Source organism: Eutrema salsugineum, unplaced genomic scaffold (genome assembly GCF_000478725.1).
Source record: "Eutrema salsugineum unplaced genomic scaffold, Eutsalg1_0 scaffold_14, whole genome shotgun sequence".
Taxonomy (NCBI): domain Eukaryota; kingdom Viridiplantae; phylum Streptophyta; class Magnoliopsida; order Brassicales; family Brassicaceae; genus Eutrema; species Eutrema salsugineum.
This window is the reverse complement of record NW_006256877.1, coordinates 3023318-3041938: the sequence shown is the minus strand read 5'-3', so window position 1 is coordinate 3041938 and position 18621 is coordinate 3023318. Positions and strand designations below refer to the sequence as shown.

The 18621-nt window shown below is 37.2% G+C and overlaps 4 protein-coding genes across 6 annotated transcripts; 3 read left to right on the top strand and 1 right to left on the bottom strand.

The window, feature by feature from the left end:
* Window positions 1-943: 943 nt before the first annotated feature.
* On the bottom strand, window positions 944-5621 carry LOC18022995 (sister chromatid cohesion 1 protein 2). 3 transcript variants are annotated; one of them, XM_006405359.2, is made up of 13 exons: window positions 5420-5621; window positions 4443-4716; window positions 4327-4364; window positions 4198-4244; window positions 3971-4041; window positions 3129-3883; window positions 2935-3046; window positions 2708-2844; window positions 2028-2632; window positions 1883-1919; window positions 1570-1591; window positions 1349-1481; window positions 944-1217 (listed from the first exon to the last, which is right to left on the bottom strand). In XM_006405359.2, the coding sequence occupies exons 1-13, from the start codon at window positions 5541-5543 to the stop codon at window positions 1122-1124; spliced, it is 2451 nt and encodes an 816-aa protein (XP_006405422.1). In that variant the 5' UTR covers window positions 5544-5621; the 3' UTR covers window positions 944-1121. The 3 variants fall into 3 exon arrangements, with proteins under 3 accessions (XP_006405422.1, XP_024014810.1, XP_024014811.1); XM_024159042.1 differs by having other exon boundaries at window positions 1883-1916; XM_024159043.1 differs by lacking the exons at window positions 944-1217; window positions 1349-1481; window positions 1570-1591 and having other exon boundaries at window positions 1896-1950.
* A 1165-nt stretch (window positions 5622-6786) lies between these two features.
* On the top strand, window positions 6787-8716 carry LOC18022994 (uroporphyrinogen-III C-methyltransferase). Its single transcript, XM_006405358.2, has 5 exons — window positions 6787-7436; window positions 7648-7725; window positions 7835-7904; window positions 8035-8312; window positions 8405-8716. Exons 1-5 carry the CDS (start codon window positions 6900-6902, stop codon window positions 8555-8557), a joined length of 1116 nt encoding a protein of 371 aa, XP_006405421.1. The 5' UTR covers window positions 6787-6899; the 3' UTR covers window positions 8558-8716.
* An 867-nt stretch (window positions 8717-9583) lies between these two features.
* LOC18022993 (uncharacterized protein At3g27210) lies at window positions 9584-11763 on the top strand. Its single transcript, XM_006405357.2, has 4 exons — window positions 9584-9716; window positions 10121-10234; window positions 10891-10974; window positions 11366-11763. Exons 1-4 carry the CDS (start codon window positions 9584-9586, stop codon window positions 11761-11763), a joined length of 729 nt encoding a protein of 242 aa, XP_006405420.2.
* A 1697-nt stretch (window positions 11764-13460) lies between these two features.
* Window positions 13461-17075, top strand: LOC18022992 (uridine kinase-like protein 1, chloroplastic). Its single transcript, XM_006405356.2, has 14 exons — window positions 13461-13665; window positions 13919-14010; window positions 14104-14173; window positions 14301-14419; window positions 14670-14766; window positions 15029-15108; window positions 15316-15510; window positions 15598-15681; window positions 15772-15832; window positions 16046-16106; window positions 16254-16347; window positions 16435-16507; window positions 16584-16666; window positions 16751-17075. The coding sequence occupies exons 1-14, from the start codon at window positions 13461-13463 to the stop codon at window positions 16895-16897; spliced, it is 1461 nt and encodes a 486-aa protein (XP_006405419.1). The 3' UTR covers window positions 16898-17075.
* Window positions 17076-18621: the final 1546 nt, after the last annotated feature.

Sequence of the window (18621 nt, the reverse complement as noted above, 5' to 3'; positions counted from 1 at the left end):
ATTGTATTCCATGTCTTGCTCTTTGTTTTGTTATTCTAATTCCACTTTATTTATTTATTTTGTATTGTAGTTGAAATCTAAGGATAAGCAGCCCGGACCTCCAAGTGGGATGTGCATGAAGCTGAATATTAAGAAGAGAGAACAAATGCTTGAGATGGGCATTGATAAGTATAACAAGGAGTGTAGGAGTATTGTGACGCGATATGATGAGGGGTGGGAGAAGGTTATTACTAGGACTGGTCGCTGGATTGACTGCACTAATGACTACAAGACGATGGATCTGACGTTTATGGAAAGCGTTTGGTGGGTTTTTGCTCAGCTTTTTGACAAGAATCTCATCTACAGAGGCTTCAAGGTTATGCCTTCTATCTAATTTCGAAGCGGGTCAGAGCTACAAGGACGCTCCAGATCCAGAAATCATGATGACATTCCCAGTTATTGGCGATCAAGATAATGCTGCTTTTGTGGCATGGACTACTACTCCATGGACTCTTCCAAGCAATCTTGCTTTGTGTGTCAATGCAAAGTTTGTCTATTTGAAGGTTCGTAACAAGAACAATGGGAAAGTGTACGTGGTTGCTGAGTCTCGGTTGTCATCCCTTCCCACTGGTAAGCTCAAGGGCCAACTTAGCCAATGCTGATGCCAAGAAAGCCAATCCTAAAGCCAAAAAGGTGGTGCCAAAACCTGACAGCTCAGCTGATTCTTATGAGGTTTTGGAGAAATTCAAGGGAGCTTCTCTGGTTGGGAAGGTTTTACTTGATCTTTGATTTTGGTTTGGTAGTTCCTGTGGATATCTCTACGAACGATCTATTGTGTGGTTTTTTTAAGCGTGTTGTTCTGCTTAAACATTCTTCTTGCTTTCAGACGTTTGATGATCGACTAAGCTACATTGTCTCTAGAATGGTTACAGAAGCTACATTGTCTCTAGAAACTTGATAAGATTAACCAAACTCTATTCATTTATATTTTCAGATCATTGATCATTCTTACTAAAGACTCAACTTAAAAGAACTAAGCAAAGGGGTTAGATTCCTTGGATCCTAAGAGACAACAAACTTTGATTCACAGATACTTCTTAAGAAAACCTAAAACTGGAGAGAAGAAATCTAGCTAGAGCTTCTCAACAAGCTTCTTGTTGTCTGGTGAATCGCGTGAGAAGGATATCACTATATGGATGATCTTGCTTCACTTCCAAGTAACCTTTCGTCTTCAACACCTGCAACCAGACAAGTTTTTTTATTACCCATATCAAATAAATTCAGTGTGTTTTTCTAATTCAGAACCATTTTCCAAAACTTGAAAAACCTAAAGATAATAAACTGGACCGAGAAACCAGATGTGACATACCAAAGTCTCGTAGAAGAGTCTTGCGCTTTCCTTCTGAGTTCTTCCTCTGCACAGCTCCAACAAACTAAGCTTTTCTTCTTTTTCTTTTTCCCTCTGCTCCAGAAACGTCTTTTCCAAGAATTTCGCCACGTTCCTGCACATTCCAGAGTCAGAAAGTCCGGATCATTATCTGAATATAAGCCAAAAGGAGAAGTTGAGATCAAAGGCTTGGGACTACCAACCTTGTTCTTACTGACCATGTCTCTGCAAATAAAAAACATACAATGGTAAGAACACAGCACGATGAACATACCGACATGCAACAAACAACATTTCGATAAAAAGATTTGGATCCCAAAATAAGTAGTCTACATTTTGATGGTTGAAACTTTTCACTAAAAGCTACATATACTTTCAAGAGCACCAATCCAAATGTCCTATTTTCTTCATAGATTTCAACCAAAAACTGGGCACTGGCATGAGATCATTTCTGAATTATGGTTTCAAGATATTGGGTGCTCTCGAATCTTAGAACAAGATCAGAAAGCATTTTACCTTGTTGCAAGTCCTCTGTTGCATGTGTATTCACCTGCTGAAGCAGAAACGAAAACAAATGCTCAGTTCTGCAATTAGATGCGACTAAAAGTATTATTCAAAAAACTTTCTTTTGCTACTGTCAGAAGATGCAATTGAGCAGCACCTCCTCGTTCATCAAAATTGCATCAAGGTCCCTTCTATCCTCGCGAAATTCTGATGGTTGCCCGTCAAAGGAGGTGAAGGAACTTGCAGGTCTCCTTTCTTGTTCACAGGTTTCAGGGTCCTTGAAATATCTTATCGACATTGATTCCCTCACTGGCGTTTCAGGAGCAATCTCTACTCGCTCAGAGACTACTGGTGTTTCTGGAGCAATCTCTGTTTGCTCTGATGTCCTCGCTGGTGTTTCCGGAGCAATCTCTACTGGCTCCACAGGCTTCACTGGCGTCTCTAGGGCAATCTCTGTTTGGTGAGCAATACTAGCAGCTATGGAACTAGCTCCCGTCTCAGCTGAAACCTCTTTATTATTTCCAACAGTCTCTGGAATAATAACTTTCAGCTCAGCAAGAGCAGCAGCCTGAGGAGTCTCCATAATTTCTCGAACATGATCGGCCTGCTCTGAAGAAAAAACATCCCCATGACTTCCAACTGTTCCACGAGAAGAATTTTCCATTCGCCTTGCGGTTTTAGTACCCTTAGGAGTTTCTGTGGTGTCCTGTTTTTTGAGCTTTATGGGTTGACCAAAAAGTGACAGGAAGTCCGAAGAACCATCTGCGATAGGATTACAACAGTCAGCAAACACAACAATACAATCTGAAATGCAGCGAATTCTGAAGTTTCACTTACATGGAATCAAAGGGTCCCAGACACTTCTTGAGGGATCGGCAAGACGTTTGATTCTTCTCTCAGGATAGTCAGTATGAGGAACCTTTCTCCGTTTGGAGACCAATGTACTTGGGTCCTCTATCATTTTCTTCATAACTCTACAATAACAGAGAAGCACCAAAATATTACACATTTGTATGGAACTCTACAGATGAATAAATCCAAGGTTAACAAAAAAGTTTTCTTACTTGTTCGGAATTATCACTTCGTCATCTATTACACATTTTCTCTTCCGTGAAACCCGAGCAGACTCCTTTGCAGCCGGAGTAGGAATGATCGAGAACTGATGGCTTGTTTCCCCTGTATTTCAAAGTATAAGATAACACATTACAAACACAACTAAGTAAATTTTCTAAAGCTCTTATTTCTAAAAAGTGTGTACCTTCAGAGATTCTTAGCCGCGAAGGTGCTTTGGGAGTAACAGGAACTGGCGTATCTTTAGCAGTAAACCCTTTACTCCCCTCTTCTGAAGAATTCATGTCAAGGAGAAAATCTTTCTCGGTACCATTGTTTCCAACTGTGTTCAATTCAGGAGTCTCATATGGCTCCTTATGAGACCCATGAAACATCTCAAAGTCCGTCATTTCCCCATCACTATGGCCTCGATGTTTCTCTATGCCATCAGGCAAGTCTCTAATTTCACTCATAGATCCTGGTTCTGGTTCTTCTAAAGTGCTCATCTCGGGGATCTCCTTCTCCCCATCAATTCTTGTGGCACCAGAAGGTTGTTCCTCAATCCCTTGAATCGTTTCAGGACTTTTGCATTCAGATGGTAGGAACCCGTCATGCCGCATCTTTTCCAGACTTGTTTCCACCGAGGTTTTCTCTGATTCTGAATTCTCTCTGTGCCCGTCTCTATGTAGATTATCGTCTGCGGATCCATGAGGATCCTCTACTCTCTGCACAATGGTACATATGGTTTCTCTAACTGTTTCTTTTTCTTGAGCTCTTCTGATACCTTCAGAAACTTGAGGTTCCACAACCATATCATCTGATTCTGGATCCTCCCTATGCCAAGATGCACTTTGATGATCTATGGATGGCTCGTTAGAATCCATTGGTTCCGCTTCAACGACTCTGATTGATGCTTCTTCAGTAGTATCTCTGACATTTTCTGAATCATGAGCGGATCTCTCACTGCAACAACAATTTTAAACACAGAATGTTGGGCTTATGCCTGTCAAATACATGTAAATCGAGATAAAAAAAAAGTATCATACTCACTGATTGGTTTCATTGTGATCAGATAAGAATGTTTCATGAAAGGTAACCATGAGGTCCTCCTCCATGTCGAACTGCAACACCACAAAATAATGTCTTCAATACATATATACTATATTTCCATAGAATACCAGAATAAAACAAGTGATAAAAGAGACATAGATTCATGCAATAATGTCAATACACGTTCAAGTTACACACTCGGTAGTATATCAGATGAGAAGCCATACCCTTTCCATACAGTACTGGTCCATGGTCTCTGCTTCTGGACTTCCATCTGTTTCATCGCAATTCAGTGAGAGATATAAACACATTAACAGTGACGAGATTAACTTGAAAAGATTTTAGTAGAGATTTACCTTTCAGTGTAATATCTTCCTGCGGCTTAACATTACCCCTGCGAAGAAGAAACAAAAAGTGAGACTATATATAAGATCTCTGCGAAATACATTTTATACAAGATTAACAAGCATACCCGTGAAAATCATCCAAAACCCCAAGATCAAAAGCATCTAGTTCGAAACACTCAGGCAAATCAATGGATAAAAAGCCCGTAGATCCAGGCAATGGTACATTTGTGTTTTCTCTGTTCTTCTCCTTAGCCACAAACTCCTTTACACCGATCAACGCTTTGTTGCAATCGTCGAACAAAAAGTCCACCTTCTTGGAATATATTCTAACAACACCCAGCAGAAGATACGCTAAAACCCTGTATGTCAAGGCGTCCAACTCTTTTTGCAAGATCTGGTCTGTGTATCCAAAAGAAAATAAGGAACATAAGGTAAGAAAATTCTCAAAATGTCAATTGTTGTAGAAACAAGGACTGTAGAAATCAAGCGAACTAAATGCTGAGTAAAAAGTAAACAAGTTTCTGTTCTAAAGAGATACTCAAGTTCAGATGCTCAAGCCAATGAGAAAAGGAGTGTTTTTTTTTACAGATTCTGTTATTGTCACTCTTCCACCAAAACAGTCGACTTTATTCTTTACTATAAATAAAAAAACAATCCATCAATTTACAATAGAAAATTTGTGAAACTTTTCAGCTCTAAAAGCATCTGTTATATGAATATCCCTGAAAAAAAATCTCATTTAAGATTCATTCAGGCATTTCGTCAAACAGCTAATGAGCATAAACAACCAACATAGAAAAAAATCCCAAAAATCAACAGTGACCTCGAATTAATCTGCCAATAGATGCAAAAGATAAAAAGAGATCAAAGAAGAAACAAAGTTAATCTTCCAACGAATGAGAGAAGGAATCTATCCTGCAATTACAATAAGAAACACAAAACCCGATTTCGGGTAATTTTACACTAAAGTTGCAGACTTTCACACATTCAATCAATTTTTTTTTTCCAAGTCTAAAACATTAAAATCGCCGGCGAAAAACATTTTCTTTAGAACGAAGAGTAAAACAAGGAACAATGTGAAGAATTAAGATAGGAGACGAACCAACGGAAGAAGGAATATGAGTGTCTTTGACTTGAGCTTTCTTAAGCTTCTTGAAGAAATACGCAGCGACCCAAATGGCTCCTAAAGGTCCTTTTCCCGACACGAGACATTGCGAGTAAAACATTTTGGTCTTTGACCACTTTTCTCACTCTCAGATTCTGGGATTTTAGTGTTAATGTTTAAAGAGTAGAGAGCAAAAGCTTCGCAGATACTGAAGCGAGGGAGAGAAGAAAATTGAATAAAGAAAAATAAAAGAAGAAAATGGAGGAGAAATGGGAAAAGAAAAATAAAAAACGGTCATGCGGTGTACGGAACAAGCTTCTTAAAAACCCGAGAAAACTTTTTATAATTTGTATTCTTTAATTTTATTGTTAAGTCACGCTTAATCTGTTTTTTATGATTAATTCGTTTTTCCAAGCGTAAACTTTAGTAAGAAAATATTGAGAAATTATTATAGGAAATTGAAAACGTTGATTTAGGTCTGTGATAAAGTCATATATGGGTAGTTTTGAAGCTTCTTAATTAGGTGGTGACAAAAAATCAAACCTTCTTAATTATGCAATTCTATTTATATAAATCTTTCCTTCCTTTTCCTTTCCCAAATTTTTTTATGATTGTGATATGGAAAATATTATTATATTAACAGTAATATTTTTTTTACAGAAAAAGAAGTAAATATTCGGAATAAAAAGAAGTAAATAGGAAGATAACTACGAGTTGATCAAATCGGTGAGCTGGCATTTTTCAAATTTCAATGATTCAAAAACATAGCGGTGGTAAAAACGTTTTCTACTGCTGCTAGGTCATTTGTATACCACGTGTCTGGTCTAAGCTTACGTGGCATTTAGGGGTGGTGACCTTTTATCCGACGTGACACTGTCGGGATCTCATGTTGGGCTTTGCTGAAAGGCCCAATAAAGGGCCCAAAAGCTCTCTCGCGTTCTGAAGCTCAAATCTGTCTCTCTCTCTTCTCTTCCGAGATCAGCTCGATTCCTCCGTATCCACCGTGCCGGAGATTCTTACCCTCACAGGTATTAACCCTTTAATTATTTCGTTGATCTGTTTAAAATCCATGCCTTTGGTTCTGCTCTGTGAAAAGTTTGATAATTGATTCGCGGAAGCAAAAGCAATTTTGAAAACTGAGGTTTTATTTAGTAAAGAACAAAATATATGTTATGGGTCCGAGATGGCGACCGAAAGAATTACGAATTTGCCCTCGGCTTGAGCTCCGAGAGAGTAGACAGAGAGACACAAGTCCCCTTGAACGCATCAAAGGGTTAGTAACCTTTATTGTTGAGTGCCCTTTCGTCCTCGGAAAAAAGCAACAAATCAATCCGATTATAAAAATGTCTCCTTTTAACGCATATGTGCAAAAACCCTCCAAGTTGGTGTCAACGCTCGCTTCCTTCTTCTTACACATTCTCTGTGTTGCATCTGAATCTTGTGCAGGCGCGTGTTGTTGTTGTTGTTGTTGTTTTGAATGGCTCTTGTCCAGCGGATTCCGAATTTCTCATCCAATTTTCGAAATTGGAGGAAGACCAATTCGACAAAACTGACCCCTGTTTGCTCTCTCCATTACAAAACACAAACTTCTGCTTCTTCTTCTACTTCTTCTTCGCCCTTCACAGAGAAGCATTCCGTTGAGAGATACCAGAGGGACCAATGGCTTTACAAGGCCTCGACGCCATCTCCATCGTCGGATCAAGAAGATGAAGTCTTCGTTAGAGAAAACGACATCGCGTCTCAGCTTCCGGAGCTGAAGAAGCTCTTGGAGGTGCTGAGAGAGAAGAGGGAGAAAGGATGCAGAGGCGGTGATTGTGGACCAGGTGATGTGTATCTAGTTGGGACAGGACCTGGAGATCCTGAGCTGTTGACTCTTAAAGCCGTCAGGGTCATCCAAAGCGCCGATCTTTTGCTTTACGATAGGCTTGTCTCCAATGATGTCTTGGAGCTGGTTGCTCCTGATGCTAGGCTCCTTTATGTCGGCAAAACTGCTGGTTATCATAGCAGGACTCAGGTACACAGACACCCAAAATTGGCCCTTGTTAGTGTTTAGATTGCTTAGCCAGATTGTTTATGATTTGAAGTTCTTGAAATTGAATTGATGGGATTAGAGCAATAAGCCCTTTTGATTGCTTAGCTTGGTGATCAGTACAGCTCCTGTCTGAATTTGAAATTGATGGGATTGGAGCAATAAGCCCTTTTTGATGTTGTTGTTGTTGTTACAGGAAGAGATACATGAGCTACTCCTAAGCTTTGCTGAAGCTGGAGCTACTGTTGTGAGGCTTAAAGGTGGAGATCCTTTGGTAAGCTTCTTTTTTTGTCCTGCTTCTTCTGATATACTCTCTGGTAGCTTTCTTCTTTTGGCTCCTTTGTATAATATGTTTTTGGCAACTCTCTGGTTCGATGTTTCAGGTTTTTGGACGAGGCGGGGAAGAAATGGACTTTCTGCAACAGCAAGGGATCCGAGTTCAAGTCATCCCAGGTAATGTTTGTTCTTATACTCTAAGCAACTGGTTTTTGATTAGAGTTGCTTTTTATTGGAACTCTAATGAACTGGTTCAATAAGGTTTCTTTGAATAGACCTCTAAAACTCTTATGAATTGACTCTGCAGGGATTACTGCAGCGTCAGGGATAGCAGCAGAGTTAGGGATTCCATTAACACATCGAGGCGTTGCAACCAGTGTGAGGTTCCTCACGGGTCACTCTAGGAAAGGAGGGACCGACCCTCTGTTCGTTGCAGAGAATGCAGCTGACCCTGATACAACACTTGTTGTTTACATGGGTTTAGGAACCTTACCTTCTCTTGCACAAAAACTGATGGACCACGGTCTACCTTGTGATACACCAGCTGTTGCTGTCGAACGTGGAACCACTCCTCTACAGCGAACCGTAAGCGTTGCCTTAACCATATACTCTTTGTGATGTTTTACGTTGGAGTTTTTGAAGAGGTTTATTGTTTTGGGATGATGATGATGATGCAGGTTTTTGCTGAGCTTGAAGATTTTGCAAGTGAGATTCAGTCAGCTGGATTGGTATCACCAACGCTCATCATCATTGGGAAAGTTGTCGAGCTCTCGCCTTTATGGCCGTATTGCACGAGAGAAGAATCCTCCTGCCTTGTAGAGTCCCGTTAGATTTTTCTAGGGGATGGAGTAAATCTTTAATACAAAGAACATTTTAGATCGAGTGTGTGTGTTTTGTTTAAACAGCTCAGTGAAATTGAAGGGAACAATTTTTGCTGATTTTACGATCACAGGCTTCTCTCAAATCATATATACAACATGCATGATTGATTTTGTTTTCGCTTTGTTTCGACGAAATTTCTAGTTAGGTGTTGATCAAAAACAAGCAATGCATGGAGAGTTTGGTGAGGTTTTGCTTTAAAACTGCTAACAAAAGTCACAGTTGGAAACACCATATATGTTGCTTTCTTGTTTAGTTTTGCTGGTTTCTTCTTGTTACTTTGGACACGTGCATAGAGAAAGTAGAATTGATCTTCAAATTTAGCAATAATGTTTTTAATACAGACAAAAAAAGAAGAGAGTTCGGTTTAGTCTTCATTGCCACGTCTTGCACTATGTGGCCATATGTTTATAGTCTTGCTACTTTTGTCCAACAAATTTTTGGCTACTGAAAGTGCACTAAACAAAGCTACTAAAATAGAAGATGATTATTCGTCACGTTCGTTGTGTTTATTTTTTAAATATTTTTTTTCATAGCTGTTCTCTTGTGAAAATGGAAAGAAGAAACGCATGTTAAAAGAAAAAAAAAATCCCCATCAGAATAAAAATCAAAATAAACAAACTAATAATCAGGAAAAGTCTTACCACACAGTCAAAATTTCATTAAAAGATACATAATATTAATAGCCAACGTTTTTAGTGTTTATCGTATATAACTGCCATGTCATTCCAATGGGGCACGATCAATATAACGTGAAGTGAAATAAAACGACATCGTCCCCAAGAGGAGTTCGAGTGTTCGTGTGTCGTGGGACCCATAATGCCTGTCCAAAAGTTAGAATAATCGGCCGGCCAAATTTTCCGACGGCGTGCAAAGCAATACATATCAAACATCAACTCGCAAATATCAAATCTTTTGTAAAGTATTTGCGTTCTTAGTCGAAAGGTCCATCGAAGAAGCTCGTGAAAACGCCAACTATGGTAAACGCCGAATCTTCTAGGGAAGATAATAACTCAATTTTGGTGGTTTATTCGCCGGAGACGGAGGAGGAGAACGGTAATGTTGCGGAGAAACCTAGTCATACGTCTCCCTCTACTAAGAGAATCTCCGGTATAGTAATTCTCTCTATCTGATGAATCTCTTATTTTCAAAGATTTTTTTTAATTTTTATTTTTTAGGAGTAAACCATTTAGCAAAAAAGAAAAAAAAATAGTATTGTTATTATTTTTGATATTTTAAGAATTCATCCATGCAAACTCGGATTATATAAGAAATGTGAGGTTTTCTTTTTTAGTCATGGTTGATTAATTGGCCAAAAAAATCAGGTTTCATAGGTTTGGTAGATTAGTTTGAATTTTGGTTTAATACTCCATGATTTAAGAAAACAAAATAATTAGTGGGGATTATTCATCCGAGAATGTAAGCAAAAATGTATGTTTTTTCTTTGGTTCAACTATGTGTATTTATAATATGTCTATATACACGATTTCGTATAAAACGTATGTATTGATCAGAATCGCCGATAAAGGATAATTTGGCTCCGGCGGCTACTCCAACGACGGGGGCAGATAAAGGTGTAGCTCAAGTGAAATCTCGTTGGTCGTTTTCCTCTTCCAAGAGAAGCTTCGGTACTTGTTTTCTAATTTCCTTTCAAATATATACTTAGTTTGATCGTGTTTGATCTGATTAATACCGAACAGTTTTTTTGTTTTTCTCTGATAATTATTAAATTATCTCTTGCCTCTTTTAATTAATAGTATTAATTTGACACGGTTAATTAATAGTATGAAAATATCGTAGTTGAGCTGTTTCTAGTAAGACAATATCATAAATTTCGAAAAATTAGCCTTTAAGGAATTTTGTTTCCATTAATAGTTTTTTTTGTCCAGAAAATTTGTTTAGTTTTAGAATCATGATCAGATTATGTTCTTCATTAATGGATTTTCCCAATCATTGGCTTATGCTTCCGTCAAAAGAGAGAAATTTCTTCCTCTAATGGCTGCTTAAATAGTGATTTTCAAATTCTCAAAAACGTTGAATATTTGTTTTTTCGTTCGTTTTTTGTTATATACATAATCTGAGTGTGTCATTGTTTCCAATTAGTAATTTGATGGGTATCGACATATTCCATTTTGTTTGTTCGAGAAATTGGAGAAGTTTTTGTGATGTAAGATTTGTGTCTCAAGGTGAGAGCTCTAAAGAGTGTTTTCTTTCACTTGAATGGTTGCTTTAATTTTTTCAACTGAAGTCTTGATGAAATGTGTAAATTGTTTTAATGAAACAGGAAGTAGTAGAGATGAAACCTTCTTTGATTCACATCAATGGCTACAATCAGATTCAGAAGATGATTTCTATAGTGTCAATGGAGGTATGTTGCACTAACACCTCCTAAACTGTTAAATAATATTAATCTCCATTCCACAATAAAACTATAGTTATGTTTTAATTCATACGAGAATGTCGTTTGTAAATGACTAAGGCAATATCTCAATGATCTCTCTAATGAAAACTACTGAAAATGTAAAATCTAATAATACTTCCAAAAGTTAGTTTCGTTTTACAAGGACACAAGAAAATGTTTATTTTTTTCCTTTCTTTTCTGGTTATTCATTTGAAACTTAAAATGCCAAAACAACTAACATTCAAGATCTGTGTAATCAATTTTCTATAAACTTTTTGACAAAAATAATAATCGTGTAACAGAAAGTGTGATAAACTTTCGTTTATGTAAACTCAAGATTGAGTTGTTGATTGTGCAGAGTTCACTCCATCACGTGGAAATACTCCAAAATGTAGTTTCTCAGATAAGCATCCTCGTTTTCACAACCCTTTGTTTGAAGAAGAGAAGCCTCGCGTATCATTTTTGCTTCCTCCAGCACCGCGGAGGAAGAAACTAGCCGAGCTTTTTAGAGACAGTATAAGAGAAGAACGAGTGGATATTTTGGAAGAGTTTTCAGAAAATCAAAGTGAAGAGAGTAAAAAATCATCGGGTGATAACTCTGGTGAGCTCAAGGTCATTGAAGATTCTGAAATAGAGAAGAAGAATCTTAAATCTTTGAATTACCATCATCGTTGTCTTCCTAGATTATCATCTTTTAAAGGAAGTTTAATGGAGAAGAGAAAGAAGAAGAAGAAGAAGAAAAGTCATGTGAAATGAGATTGAAAGAAAGGATATTTTATAATCAAAATCTGAAAACTTTTAGCTTGACAATTTTACAGGTTTAAATTCTTGCTGATTTGCTATGATGAATAACAGAAGACAACATATGATCTAGATGAAGAGAAGCTTTTGTACGATTTAATTATTGTTAGTTTTTGGATCATTTTCTGGTGAAATTTGAAGAATCTAACATAATTCTGAATACTAGGTCGAACATTAGTATTAGTTAAAGGCTCTTTCACTTGTCAATTCTAATCAGAATTCATAGATTTTGGGAAAACTATATAAGATGTTTTACTTAAAAACACAAAGATTAGCAAACCTATTTTTCTTCAAAAATTATCATTTAATGTATGAATTAATAGTAAAAAACTATATGATATACTTTGTTCATACATTATTCAGTAAATTTATGGTTGCATGAAAATGTGAGAATATTTATATGTTTAAACAAAAAATAATCTTCAAAACATCTTATATTTTTAAGCAGAGGGAATAGTAAAAGTTGTATAAGTCCCTAATCAAAAACTTAAAAATATCTGTAAACATTAAGTCCAATGAACACGTACTTAAATGTTTAAGTCCCTCATCAAAAACTTTTTTGGAACAGTTATGTTCATGGATTGATGATATGATTTCAGTTTGATACAAATCAGAATCAGACTGAAAAAAAAAAAATTCCTATTACTAGATCCTGTTTGCCCATGCTTGCCTATGTTTAAATGGAGTACTAGATTCTGTACTGTATATTGAAATTTGGTGGATGAAATTTGCCTTTGTTTGTCCAAAAGTATAAGGATTGTGACAAACACTACAAAAATACCCAAAAAGTTGATCTACTTTAACTCTTTGGTTTGACCATGCAACATGTCTCATAATAAGTGGGGCTTACTTAGATTGGTAAAAAATGGAATATCCATTCTTCTTCTTTTATATATGCTCATCAATATGATATGCCATTAAGAGGGTGTTATTCAATCATGGTTTTTAATAGAATTTAAATCCAACCACAACCCACTATTATTCAACTAATGATTCTAAATAATGTTTTAAAATCAAGTATTATTGGTTCTTTTGATTGTAAATCATATTTAAGAGGTTTTAAAGTTTGGTGTTAGTCAATAAAGATTCCAAATCTTTCATTAAATTCCAGTATTATTCAAAACTAAATAATTTTTAAAATCTTTGTACATTAAGTCATTTCAAATCAATTATAATAAAATTTTATGAGTAAATTATTAGAATCAAAATCCAGTGTATATTGCAGAAATTAAAACATAGAAAATTCATTTCAAATTCATGATTGAATAACACCCCCTAAATCTCTTTGTTTCATTTCTTACTTAATTATCATCAATTTTTGGTGGAGTACGTATCAAAGTATTAACAAGTCTAAACTTAAAATTTTTATAAATCCAGAATCAAATATTGTAACCATAACTATAGCCAGATTGTTTTAAATTAAATCACAGTATTTGGCATGTTTTGAAATAACCTAATTACACATTTTGAAAATAAATACAAGGGAGAGTGAGACAAAGTGGTCTACTTTGCGTTGAACAGAATCGTTGTCACTCGTCAGTCTTCTTCACTACGGAGATTTTTTTTTTTGTTTCCGATTCGACGTCGCTTGATTCTTCGCCGGAAAATCACAAAACCCAAAATTTTCGCAACCACCGATTCATCGGAATTCAATGCCGGAGGATTCTTCGTCGATAGACTACGCGATGGAGAAGGCATCGGGGCCTCACTTCTCCGGTCTTCGCTTCGACGGCCTTCTCTCTTCTTCTCCACCCAATTCCTCCGTCTCTTCTCCTTCTCACCTCCGATCGGCTGTTTCTTCCTCTTCTTCTCCTGATTTCTCCGATCCCGAAGCTCCCAAACAGCCCTTCGTTATCGGTGATTCCTCAATCCCCCCCTATTTCGTTACTTAATTGTTTTTTTTCTCATGCTTTGGTTTGATCAAATTTGGATAATTTGGGTTTCGTCTCTTGATTGATGAGATCTGTGTTGTGCTCCTGGAGTTTGTGCTAACTAATCTGGTTTCAACTGTATAAAGATTAACCATCTCTGCATGAATATCAGTTTCCAGGGCATAGTCTTTAGTCTGCGTTTTGTTTGGTTTTGCGTTTGATTGCTTGATTGTGTATAGGGGTTTCTGGTGGTACGGCTTCTGGTAAGACAACGGTCTGTGACATGATAATCCAGCAACTTCATGATCATCGTGTTGTTCTAGTTAATCAGGTTTGATTCTGTTCTCCCTTCTCACTTTTCCACTGTATTGAATATTGATTGGCTGAGATTCACATCATATAATTGATGTTTTTTGTTGATTAGGATTCCTTTTACCGTGGTTTGACATCTGAAGAATTGCAGCGTGTGCAAGAGTACAACTTTGATCATCCAGGTAAACTATCTTAATGGATTCTCCTTGAATATTCTCTCTGCTTGTATGTTGGGTTAAATACAGTGAGGTTGAATTCAAGGGCTGTGTTTGGTCAATTTATCATCTTCTGTTTCTGTTTCTTTTGCAGATGCCTTTGACACCGAGCAGCTTTTGCATTGTGCTGAGACTCTCAAGAGCGGGCAACCGTATCAAGTTCCAATCTACGACTTTAAGACTCATCAACGTAGATCTGATACTTTCCGCCAGGTGCATACTCTTCTTTGCAAGACTATTTTTTGTGCTCGTATGATTTGAATCCTCTTAAGAGTGGCTATAGATGTGTTCCTATTTTTAACTTAAGGGGCATAGTAGCATATCTTCGAGATCCCTTTGAATTCCATAGTTGAAGTTTTAGATCACGTCTCTTACATTAGAAAGAATGAGTTGATTTCCGGCTTGCAGTGGATGAGATTTGTGTTGATTTATTATATTAATATCAGTTTGGGCCCTCTGTCAGGTCAATGCTTCTGATGTTATCATTTTGGAAGGGATTCTAGTTTTCCATGACTCACGAGTTCGGAATCTGATGAATATGAAGATCTTCGTTGACACAGGTAATGAGCTACCTTACCTTCAGTATTATCTCATCTGCAATTTCTTTTTCATATCCCCAAAGCATGCGTATGTCCTGTGCTACTCATCGTTTTTCACTCATTGCGAATGATATTGTGATAAATTTTGTCCATTTCCTGTTCTGTAGCTGATGCCTGGATGCGTTTTCTCACTTTTTTTCATTTATGTTATCTGTTATCCTAGCCAAATTGGAATCTATTTCATATTTCTCTTATCCTCATATAAAGGTATGTATGGTTTCAGATGCTGATGTGAGGCTTGCTCGCAGAATCAGGCGTGACACAGTTGAGAGAGGCAGAGATGTCAATTCTGTGCTCGAACAGGTTAGTCCTTTCAACTTATGGTGTAGGATTGGTTCATCTGTCCCACGTTGGTGGCTTGATAATGTCTGTGAATAAGAGATCTGGAACGAACAACACATGGCAATTATACTCTCGCAAACATCTCATTGTGTCTTTACTCTGGTTTCTTCTTCCTGCTGTTGTATTTGCGAAACACTATTTATCTGAAGATGTTATATTCATTTACAGTATGCAAAGTTTGTGAAGCCGGCATTTGACGACTTTGTGCTTCCCTCCAAGAAATATGCTGACGTGATCATTCCTCGCGGAGGTGATAATCACGTCGCAGTTGATTTGATCACTCAACATATCCACACAAAACTTGGGCAGCATGATCTCTGCAAAATCTACCCGAATGTTTATGTCATCCAATCAACATTTCAGGTATTTTCTCTCTATTACACTCTGTGATGCTTGGTTTAGACGGTAAGTACTTGTATCAATGGTCTCACTATAGGATCACGATTGCAGATAAGAGGCATGCATACACTTATTCGGGAGAAGGACATATCAAAGCATGACTTTGTATTTTATTCAGATCGACTCATTCGTCTGGTCTTTCTCTGCCTCATGTCATCTCTTTAATCGTCACTCAGCTTTCAGACTTTCATATTTTAACTATTGTCGGGATTTTTTTTTTTTCAGGTCGTGGAGCATGGTCTTGGTCATTTGCCGTTCACTGAGAAACAAGTAGTTACTCCAACAGGTATGAGAGGAGGCTGCGTGAGCTGTATCAATACTTTATACACTTTCTTAGATAAAGCCATGATTTCTAAATATGCAACCAACTAGGTCATCAGATGTCTGTCTTTGTCACATGGATCTAGAAAAACTGTTGCCACGTTTATCGATACCACACAGATTTGTTAGAGTTAGCTTATTCAATTGGTTTTACATTTCTTTATCTTTTCCACACCAGGAGCTGTGTATACCGGTGTTGATTTCTGCAAGAAACTTTGCGGGGTCTCAATTATTCGAAGGTGAGCCTTAAAAGGTATTGTTTTTGGTTAAGTTTTTATTTGAGAAGATGCTCATTCTTCCAACTGTATAATATATTAGAAGCACATATAGCTTTTTATGATTAATTGATCTTACCTAAAAGTTTTCTGTTATGTATGTCTTCTTAGTGGTGAAAGCATGGAAAATGCATTACGCGCTTGCTGCAAAGGAATTAAGATAGGGAAGATTCTTATCCACCGTGATGGGGACAATGGAAAACAGGTCTGCTATTTGCTCTTTTTAAAATATTGAGTATAATCTCTTTTTTGTAAACAAGAAATCTAAAGTTTCTCTTCTCATGTGAATCAGCTTATATATGAAAAGCTTCCTCACGACATCTCTGAACGCCATGTCCTGCTTCTAGACCCTGTCTTAGCTACAGGTACTCGATTTCTTTACGTTGCATATTTTGTTTCATTAGCTACATGGTTCTTCATGATCGTTGCTTGTTCTTGAAGGTAACTCTGCTAATCAAGCCATTGAGCTACTCATACAGAAAGGAGTTCCTGAATCTCACATTATATTCCTGAATCTTATCTCGGTGATTGTAGTCTCTGTTTCTCTCTCTCTCTCTGTTTTAGTCTTTGCTTCTCTCTCTGCTAATCATGACCTTGCTTTCTGACAGGCGCCGGAGGGAATCCATTGCGTCTGCAAACGTTTTCCGGCATTGAAGATAGTGACGTCTGAGATAGACCAGTGTCTGAACCAAGAGTTCCGTGTTATACCGGGCTTGGGAGAATTTGGTGATCGTTACTTTGGCACTGACGAGTAAAGCCTAAATTTATGACTAGACATTAGATGGAGTTGTATGTCTTAGTTCTAAATAACCTACACAAGTTTCTTGTGCTTGTGATATATTTATTTACTCTCTTATGATTTATCAAGCTCTTGTTGCTTACTCAATTACTAGAAAGTGATCCCGCCTTGTACGGATTTAATATTATCTTTTTTTCTAAGTTTCTACTTTATAAAGAAAGATATAATTAAATTTGTTAATAAATGGAATTCAGATTTGTAATCTTATAAACTTGTAAACCCTAGCAAATGCATTATTATAAAGCACAAAAACTTAATTAGAATCTGGACCCGAGTTTGGGCCCAGTATTTGACATCATTACTGTTCTTCAACAAGTCTATGTACAGATAAAGGTTGATAGCCATTGTTGAAAAACTTGCAACTAATAGAATAAAAATGGTTGTTGACAAAAAAAAAAAATATAAATGGTTAAAACAATAGACACAATGCTAAAACCCGAAAGAAAAGTTGTAAAAAAGATCAAAGAGGAAGTTTGGTTGAACTTGAGAGCATGAAGCACCAAAGCGGGTCCTGAGAATCAGAAGGCTAGAAAGGGTATAGTCTCAAGTTATCCGTAAGATGTTATTACCATCTCTTTTTGTAAACAAGAATATTAAGGTTTCTCTTCTCATGTAAATCAGCTTATATATGAGAAGCTTCCTCATGACATCTCTGAACCCCATGTCTTAGCTACAGGTACTCTGTTTCTTTAGGTTGCATACTCTATCTCCATGATTATTGCTTGTTGTTGAAGGTAACTCTGCCAATTATGCCATTGAACTATTCATACCGTAAGGAGTTCATGGATTCACATTATACTCCTTAACCTTATATGTGTAGAAGCTCAAGCTCTCTCTCTCTCTCTAAGCTCAAGCTCTCTCTCTCTCTCTCAAGCTCAAGCTCTCTCTCTCTCTCTCAAGCTCAAGCTCTCTCTCTCTCTCTCTCTCACTCACTCAAAACCTTGTTATCTGAAAGGCGCCGGAGGGAATCTGATGCAGCGCATCGTCGAAAGCAACGCAACTTCGTTTTCTTTTACCGCAAGCTTTTAATTATTTCTTACTTAGGATAAGCATAAGTATTTATTTCCTTTTTTTCTATTTCCTTTTCTTCTAATCCTTTTAGGAAACGTATTAGGTTTTCTTTTCTATTCCTATATATACGAACCTAAGTTGTAAAGGTTCGATAGATTTGCAGAATTAATAAACAAAGCTTTATAAGCCGTATTAGTTCTTTGCAAATCACAAGCTAATTCTCTTTCAGAACCTCTTTTGCACTTTGCTTAAACCTCTGCAACGAGTTTCTTTCCTATGAATCCTTTCGCTGCACTAGTTTTGGTATCAGAGCCTGGCCGTTCCTGCGAAATTTTCTTTTCTTCTTCACCGTTCAACTGTTACGATGCCTCCAAAAAACACCAATCAAGCTAACAACGAACGAAGAGAAGAACCAATGAATGAGTGGTCAAGCTAACAGCTTCATGGTGGATACAAATTGAAGACAACAAAGTCTCGCTTGGGCAAGGAAAAGATCAAAACTTGGGCAAAGTTACAACGAGCTTTAAAGAAGAGCTTTCTGCCTTATAATTTTGATAGAACCCTGTACACTCGATTGCAAAATTTACGGCAAGGTGCTCGCTCCGTTGATGATTATGCGGAGGAGTTTTCGTTACTGTTAACGCGTACTGGAGATTTATGACAGTGAGG

Coding starts and splice junctions, on each gene's coding strand:
- LOC18022995 (XM_006405359.2), bottom strand. CDS start 5,543: ATGTTTTACTCGCAATGTCTCGTGTCGGGAAAAGGACCTTTAGGAGCC. Junction 2,633..2,707: donor CTGGGACCCTTTGATTCCAT/GTAAGTGAAACT, acceptor ATCCTATCGCAG/ATGGTTCTTCGGACTTCCTG. Junction 1,482..1,569: donor ACATGGTCAGTAAGAACAAG/GTTGGTAGTCCC, acceptor TGGAATGTGCAG/GAACGTGGCGAAATTCTTGG.
- LOC18022994 (XM_006405358.2), top strand. CDS start 6,900: ATGGCTCTTGTCCAGCGGATTCCGAATTTCTCATCCAATTTTCGAAAT. Junction 7,437..7,647: donor GTTATCATAGCAGGACTCAG/GTACACAGACAC, acceptor TTGTTGTTACAG/GAAGAGATACATGAGCTACT. Junction 7,726..7,834: donor TTAAAGGTGGAGATCCTTTG/GTAAGCTTCTTT, acceptor TCGATGTTTCAG/GTTTTTGGACGAGGCGGGGA.
- LOC18022993 (XM_006405357.2), top strand. CDS start 9,584: ATGGTAAACGCCGAATCTTCTAGGGAAGATAATAACTCAATTTTGGTG. Junction 10,235..10,890: donor CTCTTCCAAGAGAAGCTTCG/GTACTTGTTTTC, acceptor TTAATGAAACAG/GAAGTAGTAGAGATGAAACC. Junction 10,975..11,365: donor TTTCTATAGTGTCAATGGAG/GTATGTTGCACT, acceptor TTGATTGTGCAG/AGTTCACTCCATCACGTGGA.
- LOC18022992 (XM_006405356.2), top strand. CDS start 13,461: ATGCCGGAGGATTCTTCGTCGATAGACTACGCGATGGAGAAGGCATCG. Junction 14,767..15,028: donor GAAGATCTTCGTTGACACAG/GTAATGAGCTAC, acceptor GTATGGTTTCAG/ATGCTGATGTGAGGCTTGCT. Junction 16,667..16,750: donor TATTCCTGAATCTTATCTCG/GTGATTGTAGTC, acceptor GCTTTCTGACAG/GCGCCGGAGGGAATCCATTG.